This window comes from Chiloscyllium plagiosum, chromosome 3 (genome assembly GCF_004010195.1).
Source record: "Chiloscyllium plagiosum isolate BGI_BamShark_2017 chromosome 3, ASM401019v2, whole genome shotgun sequence".
Taxonomy (NCBI): Eukaryota; Metazoa; Chordata; class Chondrichthyes; order Orectolobiformes; family Hemiscylliidae; genus Chiloscyllium; species Chiloscyllium plagiosum.
In genome coordinates, this window is record NC_057712.1 from 112,307,408 (window position 1) to 112,322,833 (window position 15,426).

A 15,426-nucleotide genomic window follows, 5' to 3' on the forward strand; every position below is an offset into this window, starting at 1 on the left:
AAGGTGGGGGGTGGGGCCAGTGTAGTTGCGGAAGATGGACTGTTCCACATATCCTACGAAGAGGCAGGCATAGCTGGGGCCCATGCGGGTGCCCATGGCTACTCCTTTCGTTTGGAGGAAGTGGGAGGATTGGAAGGAGAAGTTGTTCAGGGTGAGGACCAGTTCAGTCAGTCGAAGGAGGGTGCTTTTTAAACCCATATAATACCAAAGAACTAACAAAGTTGTAATGCGAGAGAGTATATGGGAAGATTTTGGTGACTCCTGCTTTGCCTGACCCTGTACCAACCTTTAGGTGTGTTATAATCCTGCTTTAGCAGCCAATTAAAATGGCCCAATTAAACCTAGTACAACCCTTGTTCACCACTTTGGAGAAAGTGGTGGTGAGCTGCTCTCTTGCTGCAGTCTCTGGGATGTAGGTGCTGTTGGGAAGGAGGTTTTAGAATTTTGACCCAGTGATACTGAAGGAATGGCGATGTATTTTTTGCAAGTCAGGATGGTGGTGTTCCCATGTACGTTCTGTGCCTTTGTTCTTTTAGGTGGTAGTAGTAGTGTCTAAGGTGCCTTGGTGAGTTGTGATATCTTGTGGATGATGCACCTTGTTGCTGGTGATAGAGGGAGTGGATGTTGATGGCATTAGATGTGGTGCTAGTTAAAAAGGCATTATTACTTGGATGGTGTCCTGAGTATTGTCGGAGCAGTCTCTAGGCAAGTGGGGAAATCCATTTGAATTTTGAAGAATGACAGTTTTACCTCTCGTGTGTTGTAGACTTAGGATGGATCACAACAACTTGTTCCATTGATGACTTTTTAATTGAATGTTGATTAATGGAGTGGGCAAATTTACATCTGATAGGTTGAGCAGGTCAACAGGAACATTTATGTCACCCATCTCTTTCTGACACAGGCAGACTGTGGATTTCCAGGGTACTGTGCATTTTCCTTTTCAATTATACGCAATTTTAGTTCCTCAGTATACTTAATTTTTAAATTTAATGTTCTTCCTTCTATTACTTATGGACTGAAGAATACATGAATGGATGCTCAATGTTTTTCTTCCCCATGTGCACACATTGACAAAGAGATGTTCCCAAGAATTTATTTCCCTGATTTGGTTTTTGCAGAGCCCCAGAGGCATTTGTTTCAATCCAACTGGAGAAACTAGGCCCCCGTGACATGATGTTGAATGAGTTTATTAATAAGAAGAGCAGCGCAGGGCCGCTGATGAAAAACCCTGTAAGTATTGACATTTCCTTCCAAGGATGTGGGCGTGACAAGAATAAAGGGCAGCAAGTCAGAAACTGGACTGAAAGCTTGCTGTCCCCATTCAACCTTGTGCTAATGAACTGTGTGCATCGTTCATAGTTTAATACGATCCAGAATGGAGACAGTAAACAGATGGCTAACTGGGAAGCAGTTGTATTTAAATATTCCCAAGATGAGTACAGGCTTTTCATTTGCCTGAGTAGTAGAATAACCACTAAGGAGCTTACATCTGTCTAACCATCTGTTATCTTGTTCAGTGATGGTAAGCTAGTTTTCGACGAGTTTGTGAAAAGTATCTCAGCACAACAAGCAGGTAACATTTGGGTTTTATAGTTCAGTAGGAAGGCATTTGGCTGGTGTTGTCCTAAACTAACCCAGTGCTTCACCCCTCCCTTTCCCATTGCCAGGTATTGTACTTTTCTACAACTTTCCCCTAAAATCTTCCTGAAGCAGTCCCATTCCACACTTCAACAACCATCTTGTGTTGGTGTGTACAAAAAAACTTGCTTTGTTCTCTTCCTGATTGTTGCAAGTTGATAACCTCTTATTGCCTCTGCTAGCAGGAGAGATGCCATTCCTCCATCTTGATCATTTTATATAATTTCTTTATAAAAGAGTCTAATAAAGTCTCTTCTTGGCCTTTAAATGAGAGTGGTCAGGTTTGAACAGCTTTCTTGCTCCATTTGTTCCAAATTTCAAGCTAAATTGACCCTGCCATTACACAAGTTGGTGGTGCATGTATGGAATGAGCTGCCAGAGGAAGTGGTGGAAACCAGTATGATTACAACATTTAAAAGCCAATTACAATATTTAAAAGCCGGGTTATGCAACAATGCAGAGTGGCAGAGGTTTATAGCCAAATTCGGTACCCATGCGGATGACCTCAACTGGGGCCTTGGGTTCATGTCATACTACAGGTGACCCCACTACATTATACACTGTCACACACACACACTCTCACACAAGCACACATACACACACTCTTACATACTCACACACTCATGCTAAGCCTCTGTTATACACATGCTGTCTCTCAGGCGTGTGCGCGTGCACACACAGACACACAGACACAGACACAGACACACACACACTTCTGTCTCTCTCTGTCTGCCTCTCTCTGTCTCTGTCTCTCTCTCTCTCATACACACACTCTCACTCTCAATCTCTCTCCTCTTTTTCTCTCTCCACTGCCACACACACACACACGTATAAGTCTATGAGGTGAATTTGCATTTGCAGAGATTTGGAGGGATATAGGCCAAGTGCTAACAAATGGGACTAGATTAGGTTGGGATGTCTGGTCAGCATGGTCGAGTTGGACTGAAGGGTCTATTTCCGTGCTATACATCTCTATGACTCTACGACACTAAGTGATGCTTGGAGCAACACAGCAGCAACTCTGAGCATAATGTTACATTGAGGAAGTCAGTTTGTTTGCTGGAGATGAGCACTGATGTTAACTTTGGATGTGTGACAATTCTGTCACCATTTTTATCTGGACAGCTGTGCAGAATTTGGGCTGACTTGGATTTTGAAGATTTTGGGAGGTCATAGAGTCCTACAGCACAGAGACAGGCCCTTTGGCCCAAACTGGTACATGCCGACCAAAGTGTTCATTCATGCTAATAGTGTCACCTACATTCACCCTATTTCCCTGCACTTGGCCCATATCCTTCTAATCCTTTCCTATCCATGTATTTGTCTAAATGCCTTTCAAATGTTGTTAATGTACCTGCCTCAACAACTTGGGCTGGCAGCTCATTCCATATGTATACTATCCTCTGTGTCAAAAAGTTGCCCCTCAGGTTTCCTTTATTCTTTCCCATTTAACCTTAAACTGATGTCCTCTAGTCCTTGATTCCCAAACCCTGGGAAAAGATTGATTGCATTCACCCTATCCATGCCTCTCATGATCTTATACACTTCTATAAGATCCCCCCCCCCTTAGTCTCCTATGCTCTAAAGAAAAAAGTCCTAGCTTGTCCAACCTCTCCTCAGACCATTGAGTCCTGGTGATATCCTTGTAAATTTCTTCTGCACTCTTTCCAGTTTAGTAACATCCTATAGCAAGATGACCAAAACTGAATACAAGGCCTCACAAACGTCCTTCATAACTGCAACAGTGTTGACCATTCTTCTCTCCTCTCTAACACTCCTTGTTAAATGGCCTGTCCTTGTTTGCAGCCTAATACCTCCAGTGTATCCGTTTTACATAACCTCAGAGTTTTCATCAGTGGGATGTAATCTCTCCATTGCATTTTGCTGGTGTTGGTTACTCACCAGGTTTTCCTTTATAGGAAGATAATAAAGCAATGTGACTGATTGAGCATTTATTTTCCACTGTATGACTTATGGTGATGGATGAACTGAACTATTCTTTTAGGTCAAATATTCTACAAAATGGTCAGAGTCCTGAATGCAGGCAATTTGCAGACTCCTCTCGTTTTAAGTAACACGTATCTTTTTCAGAACTTACTCCATGCATAAGTCTTTTTCCCTCAGACTTAGAAGGAACTTGAAAATTAAGTTGGCGAGTGTAAAATTGGTGTGACATGTTTATTGGAACTGTGCCTTGATTTATCTTGGTCAGCCCCTGTGAGGACATTGGATCTTTTTGTACACCTTTTAAGTTTTTGGTGTCATTAAAAGATGTTGCACCATTCAGGGCACTGCTGCCTGCTTTGAAAAGTTAGTCCGACTGCTGTACTTAAATGTCTTTGTGCAACCTCCTTACAGTTCCCATTTCACCCAGTTAAACATTGGGGAGTCTTTTCTGTTGCTGATGACCCACACCTGCTACATCTCACTTCAAAGCAACACATGATCTGTCGGTGCCTATCTCTAATCCCAGGTCTCTTTCTCTCTCTATTTCTCAATCTCTCTCACTGTCTCTTCAGTAGTGATGAACAAATAGGTATAGTTAGTGTCCCTCAAGAAAAGATAATGGACTGGCAACTAAGCCAAGTGGGTAGGAAGAAGTTCTACCATGTTGGAAACTGAACACATGGAGATAAGTAGAGCAAGATGGACTTACACAAAAATGAGTCCTGTAAATAAATCAAGGGCAGAGAGATGAATCTTACCCCGTTCTCCATCTGAGCTCTCTTGTCAGAAAAGGGTGATCCCACACTGATTGGGAAATCTTGAAGGAAGGCTTTGTGCTAAGGCTCATTGAGCTAGACCTAGAAAAGCATTTTAAAAACGGCACAGGCAGGGATTAGAAGAACCTGACACTGAAATTATATGGTTACAGTCACTTCTATAACATGACGGTTGCATTCTTGTGCAACCCCATGTTATAGAAAAATTGTGCTTTAGAAACAGCGCTTAAAAATGTTGGCGATGTGATCACGTTACAGCCAACACACGTAATAAAAGTTTATGCTGTGGAAACAACGTCCCCAATTTGTAAATCGCGTCACAGCAAATTTGTGTCAACAAAATGCACATCATAACAAAATGGCCTGTATCACTTTAAAATTTTGTTTTTTTATATATATAGGAGGAAGTGGAAAAAATCAAAAGACAGTTAATTCTTGTCTACTGCCACAGGTATACTTTCTTCATTCAAACTTGTTTACTGGAGCAAGTGGGCAAATCTTCCTAATGGTCTGTGGTTGAGGAGCTGCGTGAAATTCAATCTGTTTATTGTTTGGAGAGAATGGAAGTTTCCAGTCCATTTTTGGATTGATATTTTTAAATGATTTCATGGTGTGCTGCACACTATACTCTACACAGCAGTAAATCATACAACATTCAGTGGAAATGTTCCTGATGAACAATTACTCAGTTCAAAATTGCCAAATGGAGACCAGTTTTCAGACCATTTTACAACCCAAATTTAAAACTGAAATATAATGCAATATTACTCAATGTTTTTGAAGTCAGTTTCTTTTCAGTTCTTCCAGACATACGTCCATTGATTTTACTCTTTTTAAAAAGCAGCTAGCTCGGTTTATCTCCCAGGTTTCTTCCCTCTTGCGTCCCTCTCCAGGCCACAACTTTTCTGCTGCTAAGAATATGATCAATCGGCCTAATCCCGGATTGTTGTTACATCTGCTTTTTGACTGGGGCTTACAGCACACGTGATTCCCTCTTCCCTTTTTACGTGTAGAAATGGCCAGCTCCTACTCAATGGCCTGCACTCTGCACTCTGCATGCTGCAGTGGAGAACTGAGTGTGTCAGTTTGTTTAAGCTGGTATTATTCCTGCCTGAATTAGGTGGATCTGGATTGGTTGCAGTACTGAGGAGGGCTGCATTGTGGCATCAATCTGCTGTCTGTCAGAAGAGACAGTAAAGTCCCATCTTCCATTTCCAATAGCTTGCTTGATGTCAAATATTCCATAACACGAGGCAAAGAAGAAAAGGGAAGTGCTTCTGATAACCTGTTTTTTCGAACCAATGTTCATTGATCTTTCATCTCAATAGTCCCACCAGAAACTGCCCACCCTAATTCTGATCCTAATTCCTCTCACCTAAACCACATTTGAAGATGACTATTTTTGTCTTCCTGATCAACTGTGAAAACTGAGTCTTATCCATCACTATGGCCCTGTGTCCTCACCTCTACAGCATCACCTGCCTGCATTCCACCAACATCCCAGCAGTGGTGAAACTCTTGGGAAAAAAAAGTTGAATAATTTAGAAATTTGGCTTTCACTAAACTATTTCACTAAAAGCTCCTTCCATGCTGTGGTAAAGAAATGTATTGCAGGCAACAACTCAGGACCTTGTTTTGTATTACCTCAGGTTTCATGAGCGTGTGTCACAGTGCTCTCTGCGAGGACAGATCATCGCACACTACAGGGGCCTACTGGCATTACTGCATGACTTCCCCACTACCAAGAAAACCTATTTTGTGTTGGGCCAGCCTCAAGAAAAGAAGGGAGAGCAAGACTCAGAGCTAGGTCTGATTTCTGATCCAAGGTTAGTGACTCTTGACATCCTGCTAAAACAATAAAGTGAATATTTGTGCCCAATCAGCTTATTTTGCCATGCCTCATGTTCTGCAGCCTGGGGCCTAGTTGGTCATTTTTCACAAGTGGGATTAGGCGTTGAGCTGCACCAGGCTATTCGACTATAGGAGAATAACATCACAGTCAATAGCAACATCTGTGCACATGCAACTTATGGTGATGTTTAAGTTACCTTGAAATGACTAGAATAAGGAAAGCCTATGAAAAATAATCCTTTGGCCCAATTTTCGATACTTTATTCTCAATGTATATGGTGACTTCAACTGCACCACATTATTTTCATTCATTATCTTTATTCAAATTCTTGAAACTTTATTTCCCTCACTCAAGTTTTCCAAGTGCACACAATACCTTGACTGAGGTTGGTTAATTGATTAATTTTTTGATTGATTGATTTATTGTTGTCACAGAGATACAGTGATAAGTATTGTTTTGCATGTTACACAAGCAGACCATGGCCACGATCCCTCATACATCACAGCATTGTAATGTGTACATCTTGTACTTTATATGGAGTAGTTCCAAAAATGAACATTTTTACCAATAATTTTCTATAGATGATAGAGAGAGTCTGTTCCGAAGTCAGAAATAGGTTCTCTGATGACTCAGTAGATAAACGTGCTGCTCTGGAGTCTTAAGGTTAGGAGGCAGCTACAGATCCCTGATCTGTGCTGGGGAGGCTGATCTCACTTGGGGTATCTTTTTGAGCCCAACTGTTTGCCTACATAGAAATATAGGAATACAAAACCTAAAGTATCCAATTTCCTTTGTTACACAATTGGCAGAGGGCTGTGCCTTCAGCTGCTTTAATGTGGAATTGCTGACTTAAACCTATCTGTCTCTCTATCTTTCCTCCTTTAGCGTGCTCTTAAATCTTATTGGTCAAGCTTTTGGTCACCTGCTCTTATGTTGCCTTGGTTTGTTTGATAATGCCCTTGTGAAGCATTCTGGGATATTTCACTACATCAAGGGCACAGAACTGCAAGTTTTTGTTGTCTTGTATGAAAAGTATCATGACAGGAATTGGCATCCAGTGCCTAATGTGGTACTAGTCAATGGGATATGTGAAAAGGGCAATATCAATCACATCTCTCACATCACTCATCAACACTAACTCTATTTGTGTTTAACATTAACAGTCTTTAGAAGACTGTTGTGCCCATGGTGTGTCCTCACTTCTCCATGATGTCGATTCTATCAAAAGCTGAGTCTCTGAGGTGGCGTTTGCTGTGATTGACTGTGTCAAAAGCAATAGAACCACAGCAAACTCCACCTCAAAGACTCAGCTTTTAACTCTGTGATTGTAACCAGAGGATCCAACAGTTCTTCTTTTCACATTTTCTTGATATAATAGATATTGATCCAATACTTCAAGGATATGGGGTTGGCCATTTTGGACTGAGACAAAGAGAAATTTCTTCAGCGAGTTGTGATCCTGTGGAATTCTCTGCACTGAAAGCCAATTGAGGCTAAAACAATGAATGTGTTCACAAATGAGTTAGATATAGTTCTTAGGGCTAAAGGGATCAAAGGATATGGGGAGAAAGTGGGGACAGGGACTGAATTGGATGATCTTATTGAATGGGGATGCAGTCTCAAAGGCCAAATGGCCTACTCCTGCTCTTATTTTGTGTGTTTCTATGTTTTTTACTCCACATTTCTCAAAGTTATGTTCCCTTTTCTGTCATTGCACACAGCTCCCAGTGGATAAATTGAGCAGGCAACCTGTTTTCAGTCTGTGCCACTGTTGAATTGTCCATTAGGAATTGTGTAAAGTTACTGTCCCTGGGATTCCTCATCCTCTTGCTGCTTTGCATGCCTTTTCATAGGGAAGTACATTGCCATATTGATTAAAGTGAGATCTCACTTCACGGAGGGGTCGCATTGCCCCCTGCCTCTATGCTTAGCATCTTAAGATTCAACATAATGTCTGTTTTATCCTGAACAAAGCTGTACAGTTTACAAAGAATATATAGGGCTAAATTTACCCAGTACTGACATCAGAGAGCAGCTATCTCACAAAGTATGCATCTGACGTGACATTATCATGCTTTGGCATCAGCACGTATTTCTTTTTAATCCAGGAAACTCAATCAACGTCCTCACAGTTTATTGTCCGCAGATGGAAGAATATTCCTTAATCTGTGGTTCATTCCTCACTATTCTGAAGTACTTATTATGTTTAAAACGCTGGAGGAAAAGGTGTGTTTTGATTTTCATCCAAACAGTATTTTTCTTTAGAGTTGGGATTTCTTCATCAATGCAAGCATAATTCTTTTGACCTTCTTTCATCGGTTTCTACTGGATTTAAATGATCTGCAATTGAATTTGTAGCATCTGTCTTTAACTTTTGTTCTGCTTCCAATTGTTAATGTATTAATGTTGGAATCTCACTAAAAACAGAAGATACAAAGTAATAATTTACAATCAACAATCATTCCATAATTGTGGACTTCACCATAGCAGCAGGTTACATGGTATTGTGCTTATCTGCTGAAATAATAGCCCAGAGGTTGTGAATTCAAATTTGAATCTAATAAATTAGATTTCTTACAGTGTGGAAACAGGCCATTCGGCCCAACAAGTCCTTACCAACCCTCTGAAGAGTAGCTCATCCAGACCCATTCCCCTACATTTACTCCTGACTAACATACCTCACATGATGAACAATTTAGCATAGCCAATTCACCTGACCTGCACATCTTTGGACTGTGGGAGGAAACCAGAGCAAACCCACACAGACACGGGGAGAATGTGCAAACTCCACACTGACAGTCGCCTGAGGCAGGAATCGAACCAGGGTCCCTGGCACTACGAGGCAGCAGTTCTAGCCCACTGAGCCACCGTGCCACCTGTATTCCATAATAGGAACTCCCACCAGACATCTGACCATTGGAGTTATTCTGGATTAGTGGCGCTGGAAGAGCACAGCAGTTCAGGCAGCATCCGAGGAGCAGTAAAATCGATGTTTCGGGCAAAAGCCTGCATCAGGAGCTGGAAGTTTGGAACTGAGGCGAGGTGGGGGAAGGGGGAGTTATTGACTACTTCAGTAAATGTTCTTCAAAGGAGAAACCTATTTGTAGAGAACATTTTACCATTGGGTCACATCAGTCACAGTAACCTGTGAACTACTTCAGTGAACTGCTCCTTTTGATGACTTACCTTTGATACTGCTGATTAAAAACATTTTATTTTATCAACATGGTTACAGGTAACTTGTCCTTTTACATGAAGGATTTTTGGATGAGTATCACTGAAAGTGAAATGTTGGGACAGTAAAATAGCTTTATTTTATCTTTTCACCGGATGAGGTTCGGCCCGCTTTTGCTGCCCATCCCCCCATTGCTCAGAAGGCAGTTACTATCAAAATGGAGTCACATATAGGCTAGACCAGGTAAGGAAGGCAAATATCCTCCCCGAAAGGACATATGTGAACCAGATGGGATTTTCCTGACAATCAGTCACCATTTAGACTCCTAATTCCAGATTTTTTTAAAAAATTGAACTTAAATTCTACTGGCAGGATTTGAATCCAGCTCCCCAGAATCATTGGAGTAACAACTCAGTGATAATACCAGTAGGCCATTGCCTGCCCTATGGTATATACTATACAGTGTTTGGGTGTTATCTGCTAATAGTTTGAAAATGGACCTGTTTGATTCCTATTGCTCACCAGGTTTGTCGGAAAGCCTTGTACCAGACTTTAGAGATTGTGGCAGCACTTCACGACATTGTCTCGTACTTGTGCTGTTTTGCACGGCTTGGAAACTCTCCTCCAATGGGATCTCAGAGTGAGCAGCCGCTGGCCGCTGAGTGGGGAGGACTCGAAGGCATTGGTAAGCCTTAAAAAGAGGGAAAATAAAAGACTTGCCGAGTGCAAAGATTTTGATCGTGCTGCTTTGACAGCAGTTGGCCAGAACACTTGGTTTGGCCCCCCAACAGCCCACCCTGCCGTCCTGGCACCTTCCCCTGCCACCGCAGGAATTGCAAAACCTGCGCCCACACCTCCTCCATCCAACCCCCTAAAGGAGCCTCCCACATCCATCAAAGTTTTACCTGCACATCCACCAATATCATTTATTGTATCCGTTGCTCCCGATGCGGTCTCCTCTACATTGGGGAGACTGGATGCCTCCTAGCAGAGCACTTTAGGGAACATCTCTGGGACACCCGTACCAATCAACCACACCGCCCTGTGGCCCAACATTTCAACTCCCCCCCTCATTCAGCCGAGGACATGGAAGTCCTGGGCCTCCTTCACCGCCGCTCCCTCACCACCCGACGTCTGGAGGAAAAATGCCTCATCTTCCGCCTCGGAACACTTCAACCCCAGGGCATCAATGTGGACTTCAACAGTTTCCTCATTTCCCCTTCCCCCACCTCACCCTAGTCCCAAACTTCCAGCTCAGCACTGTCCCCATGACTTGTCAGGAGTTGTCCTACCTGCCTATCTCCTTTTCCACCTATCCACTCCACCCTCTCCTCCCCACCCTCCTCTCATTTATCTCTCTACCCTTCAGGCACTCTGCCTGTATTCCTGATGAAGGGCTTTTGCCCGAAATGTTAATTTTCCTGCTCCTCTGATGCTGCCTGAACTGCTGTGCTTTTCCAGCACCACTCTAATCCTAGCACTGTAGCAGTAAACCACTGAGAAATAAAGGACCTTTATCATAGAAATAAATGTCACGTTGCTTTTAAAAGGAGCAATTAAACTAAAAGAGGGTGCTGAAGCAGATTGTAAAAATTGGCAAGGTGAGCAAAGCTACTTAGCCATAATGGTTGGTTTTAAGGTAGGAAAGAGAGGGGAAGGTGTTTAGAGTGCATGTCTGCTGTTTTGGGCCGAGGCAGCTGAAGGCTACCAATAGTAAAGTGAAAGAAATAAAACAAGATGCCATAGACTGAGGAAGTTACACTTCAGGAAGATAGAGTTAGAAGAGCTCACAGAGGTATAAAGGAGCAAAGCTCTGAAGGAATTTAACTACAAGGGGATGAATTTTCAAAGTGGGTTTGGGATCCTGATAACCAGGTAAATGTTATGTCCTGACCCTGCACCTGAACTGTGCGGTTCTCATGTCAGCATATTTAGATGTAAATGTAACATCTGCGAGATGTAGTTTGCCAAACCTCTTCAATAACACCTTCTAAACCTCTGCTGCCTAGAAGGGTAAGTGCAGCAGATGCATGAGATCCTCCAGTCACCACAAGTCCCTCCCCCCCCACCCCCTGCCAAACCACATTTCATCGTGACTTGGAGTTAGATCACTGTTTCTTCACTGTGACTGGATCAAAATCCTGGAGAAAATCCCTGCGCCTATACTATGTGGTCTGCAGCAGTTCACAAAGGTTGCTCATAATCCACCTTCCTAAGAGCAATTAGGGAAGAGCGACAAATGTTGGTGTAACCGATAATGTCCACATCTTGTGAGAGAATTTTAATTAAAAAGCTGCTCAGGCAGCGGGCACTCTGTCCAATTAAAGATGCCAACTGCCTCTAGCTGAGAAGAACTGACAGCTCATGAAAGGACCATAACATCATAGAGATGCACAGCATGGAAACGGACACTTTGGTCCAACTCGTCCATGCCGACCAGATATCCCAACCTAATCCAGTTCCATTTGCCAGCATGTGCCCCAAATCCCTCTAAACCCTTCCTATTCATATACCCATCCAGATGCCTTTTAAATGTTGTAGTTGTACCAGCCTCCACTGCTTCCTTTGGCAGCTCATTCCTTACACTTCCATGGTTTTGTGGCTCAAGAAACCAGTACAGGTTTATAACTAATGTTAAAGGGCACCATTTAAGACGAGCAAAACTTGTTATTTTCTTGAAATAATGATTATATGAAATGGAAAGCATACTGTGTATAATGGTAGTTGAATGGGGCAGTCATTAGTTGCTGCATCACAGTTAGAACATCGAACAGGCCATGATGCCATTTTAAATTAATCCTATCTGTCTAAGCATGGTCCATATCCCCTCTAGTTCAATTGTGTGTATAAATGCCTCTTAAACATTGCTACTATATCCACATCTACTACCTCCCCTGGCAGCATAGAATCCCTAGTGTGGAAGCAGACCATACTAGCCGTGCAAAGAGCATCCCACCAGACCCACTCCAAACCCCTGCCTTTCCCATGACCAATCCACCTGACCTGCACATCTCTGGACTGTGGGAGGAAACTGAAGCACCTGACAATAATTCATGCAGATACAGGGAGACAGTGCAAATTCCACACAGTCACCTGAGGGTGGAATCAAACCCAGGTCCCTGGCACTGTGAGGCAGCAGCGCAAACCACTGAGCCACCTAGGATCCATGTCCACAAGCCTAACATCCTCGCATATCTGCTTTAAGTTTTCCCCTCTCACTTTAAACCTATGCCCTCTATGATTTGACATATCCACCCTGAACAGGTTCATGTAGATGGGGTAATGTGTTGCCTAAGCTGAATAATTTTGCAGTGCCAGTCCAGTCCCTAATGAGCATAAGCTCACAGTAGCACAAAGCCCCTAGTAGCTGGGATCAGTACCCTGGAAATTGGCAGTTCCACTCGGAGTGAGAAAACTGGGAAAAAGACAGATGCTGCTCTGATTCAGTGTAAAGATTGCACTTTTGAGGACAATGCCAGGGCACAGACTGCTCCTATTTTCCATATTCCCATGGTTGTCTCATACCTTTTGCTTTCTTCTAATTCTCTTAAATCTGAATTTTCTTGTGATCCTTTAATTTATTTTATTCCATTCAGATCCCTCGTGATTTTGGATACCTCTATCAAATCACCTCTGAACTTTCTTTTCTCCCGTTCTGACCTCTCTAGTCAATCTGTGTAACTGAAGCTCCTCAGTTCTTGTGAATCTCTTCTGCACTCTCTCCAACACCTTCACCTCCTGTCTTAGGAGTGGTGCCCGGAACTGGATGCTGTGTTCTAGCTGAGGCCAACTGTTGTCTTACATAAATTCAGCATACCCTCTTTGCGTTTGTAATATAAGTCCCTATTGATAGAGTTATGTTATTAAATATCATGCTGTTTTGCTGTTTCCTATTGGGGCAGGTTCTGAACTTCAGGAGATTCAGGCTCAGGTCGATGATCTTTCCAATCCACGAGACCCTGCCTCAGTCGCAAAGCTTCTCATCCTCAAAAGAGAGGTCATGTTCTTGCAGTTTGATGCTGCTGTTCGCCATTTAATTAGGTAAAGGACCTTTTCTAACAAATACTATTTGAATGGAAATGTTATTGCTGGTTAATTACTGCATGTTCTGTCGAGTTCTGGCCAAGTGATTGGTGCTGTATGTGGCCCTGGAAGGATTGAAAGGGTTAATACTTGATAGAATGCAATAGCACCCCCCACTGTGCTGAGATCATGGTGAGAAAGTAAAGTAGGATCTCATGGAAGACAGAGCTAAGGCTAGGTCTTTATAATAGTTAGGAGCTATTCTGCTGTGTTATTAGTCACAATGATGCAATAGACTACATCTTGTTTACCTGGCGACATTGTTCTTGGAAGTCTAGATAGTGTCCAACTCTCACACACAGGAGACTATGTAAATCCTGAAACTATTTTGAATCAACTCGGCTAGACATGAAATGTAACACCTTTGGGACAGGTGGGACTCAAACCCAGACCCCTGGTACAGAGGCAGACTATCGCGGTGCCAGAAGATCCCTTATTAGACTGGGTCATTGGATTACTAGCTCTGTGACAATACCATGGACCCCTACACATTTAGAAAATGCAGAAACAACATGGTGGTCAGCATGGACCTAAAGATTTAAATTAGTGGCACCAATCCTAATGTTGGCACCCCAGAAGGTTGCAAGGAAGTGGATCCTGCTGATGCAGGGCACAGTCAATCCCTACAACCTGTTGGCAACACTTCATCAGACTAGAGAAATCTGCTCTTTCAGCACCGAGTTAGAGGCTGCAGCATGTGGTGATGGTTTGTGGGATTGATCGCAAATCCTAGATCAATCTCAGAATGAAGAGCCATTAGGGGTCACGTGAATCTAAACTAAACATTTCTGATAGAGTGGGAGATGTTTAAATAGCACAAAAAATTAGCTCAGATTGGGCTATCATCCCACAGAGGTGAAAGTGAGGATTGCAGATGCTGGAGATTAGAGTCAAGATTAGAGTGGTGCTGGAAAAGCACAGCAGGTCAGGCAGCATCCGAGGAGCAGGAAAGTCAACGTTTTGGGCAGGAGCCCTTCAGGAATTCCTGATGAAACGCTCCTACCCAAAACGTCGATTTTCCTGCTCCTCGGATGCTGCCTGACCTGCTGTGCTTTTCTAGCACCACTCTAATCTTGACTATAACCCCACAGATACCAGGTGGCACAGGTAGAAAAAAGTCAAAAGAGAAACATGTCTAATCCAGGAACAGAGCCAGGGAACTCAGTAACTTAAACCAGATAGGCTTTAGGCAATTTAAAGAAGTGAACAACACTGTTTCAATTCAGGTAAATTTACTGAAACTGCAAAAGACGGGAATCCATGATTGGAGCTGCAACAGGCGAGAGACTCATTGTAATGGCCAATGATCTCACTTGAAATGTAGTCACCAATGTAATTACATTTAAATTAAAACAATCTAAATTAGATTGATATAACTTTAATGTAATGTAAACTTTAATTGCTCAGTGGGATGAAACCCACTGCTTATTCATAAATAGATATTTATATCAATGAAACAGGTCATGCTGATGTTGTACTGTGTGATGAGAACACTGCACTGAGAATAAGACTTCTTCAAGTGGCCAGTCTGTTTAGCAAGAGCAATGCACAAAGCACAGGGTGTCTACCTCTGTTCTACTGGCAAGAGAAACTTCAAGCTCTTTATTACTTTGTTAAGCAAAGAAAAAATCCAGCATTAATCCATTCAAAATCAGAGGCATTTCAGGGAATTGATTGAACATTTTTTTTAAGTAATTAACCTCTCTCTATCTCTATCTCCTTTTGTCGCTCCCATTCTCTGTCTCTGCCTCTGTCTCTCTCTCTTACTTGCTTACACATGGGCTTACACCTAGTTGAACACTTACACCTACACAGACACTTACAGATACTTGTGTAAATAACACCAAATGTAATTTATTATTTAATGAAAACTGCTAATTCAATTAACATGAATCATTTGAAATAGTCACAGTGACACAAGATGGAATCGAACAGGTTTGAAAAGATATTAC

The 15,426-nt window shown here is 42.4% G+C and overlaps 2 protein-coding genes across 2 annotated transcripts in view; both read left to right on the forward strand.

Moving 5' to 3' along the window:
- LOC122548438 overlaps nt 1-13,359 on the forward strand; it is a 113,566-nt gene extending 100,207 nt beyond the window's left edge. The window contains exons 26-29 of the mRNA XM_043687102.1: nt 1,122-1,233; nt 4,766-4,815; nt 6,014-6,190; nt 13,294-13,359. Coding sequence (XP_043543037.1) covers nt 1,122-1,233; nt 4,766-4,815; nt 6,014-6,190; nt 13,294-13,300 — 346 coding nt within the window. The 3' untranslated portion in view covers nt 13,301-13,359. The remainder of the gene's footprint in view (nt 1-1,121; nt 1,234-4,765; nt 4,816-6,013; nt 6,191-13,293) is intronic.
- LOC122540021 (coiled-coil domain-containing protein 162-like) overlaps nt 13,313-15,426 on the forward strand; it is a 62,882-nt gene continuing 60,768 nt past the window's right edge. Inside the window, exon 1 of the mRNA XM_043675318.1 lies at nt 13,313-13,432. Within this exon, the coding sequence (XP_043531253.1) occupies nt 13,392-13,432 (41 nt within the window). The 5' untranslated portion in view covers nt 13,313-13,391. The remainder of the gene's footprint in view (nt 13,433-15,426) is intronic.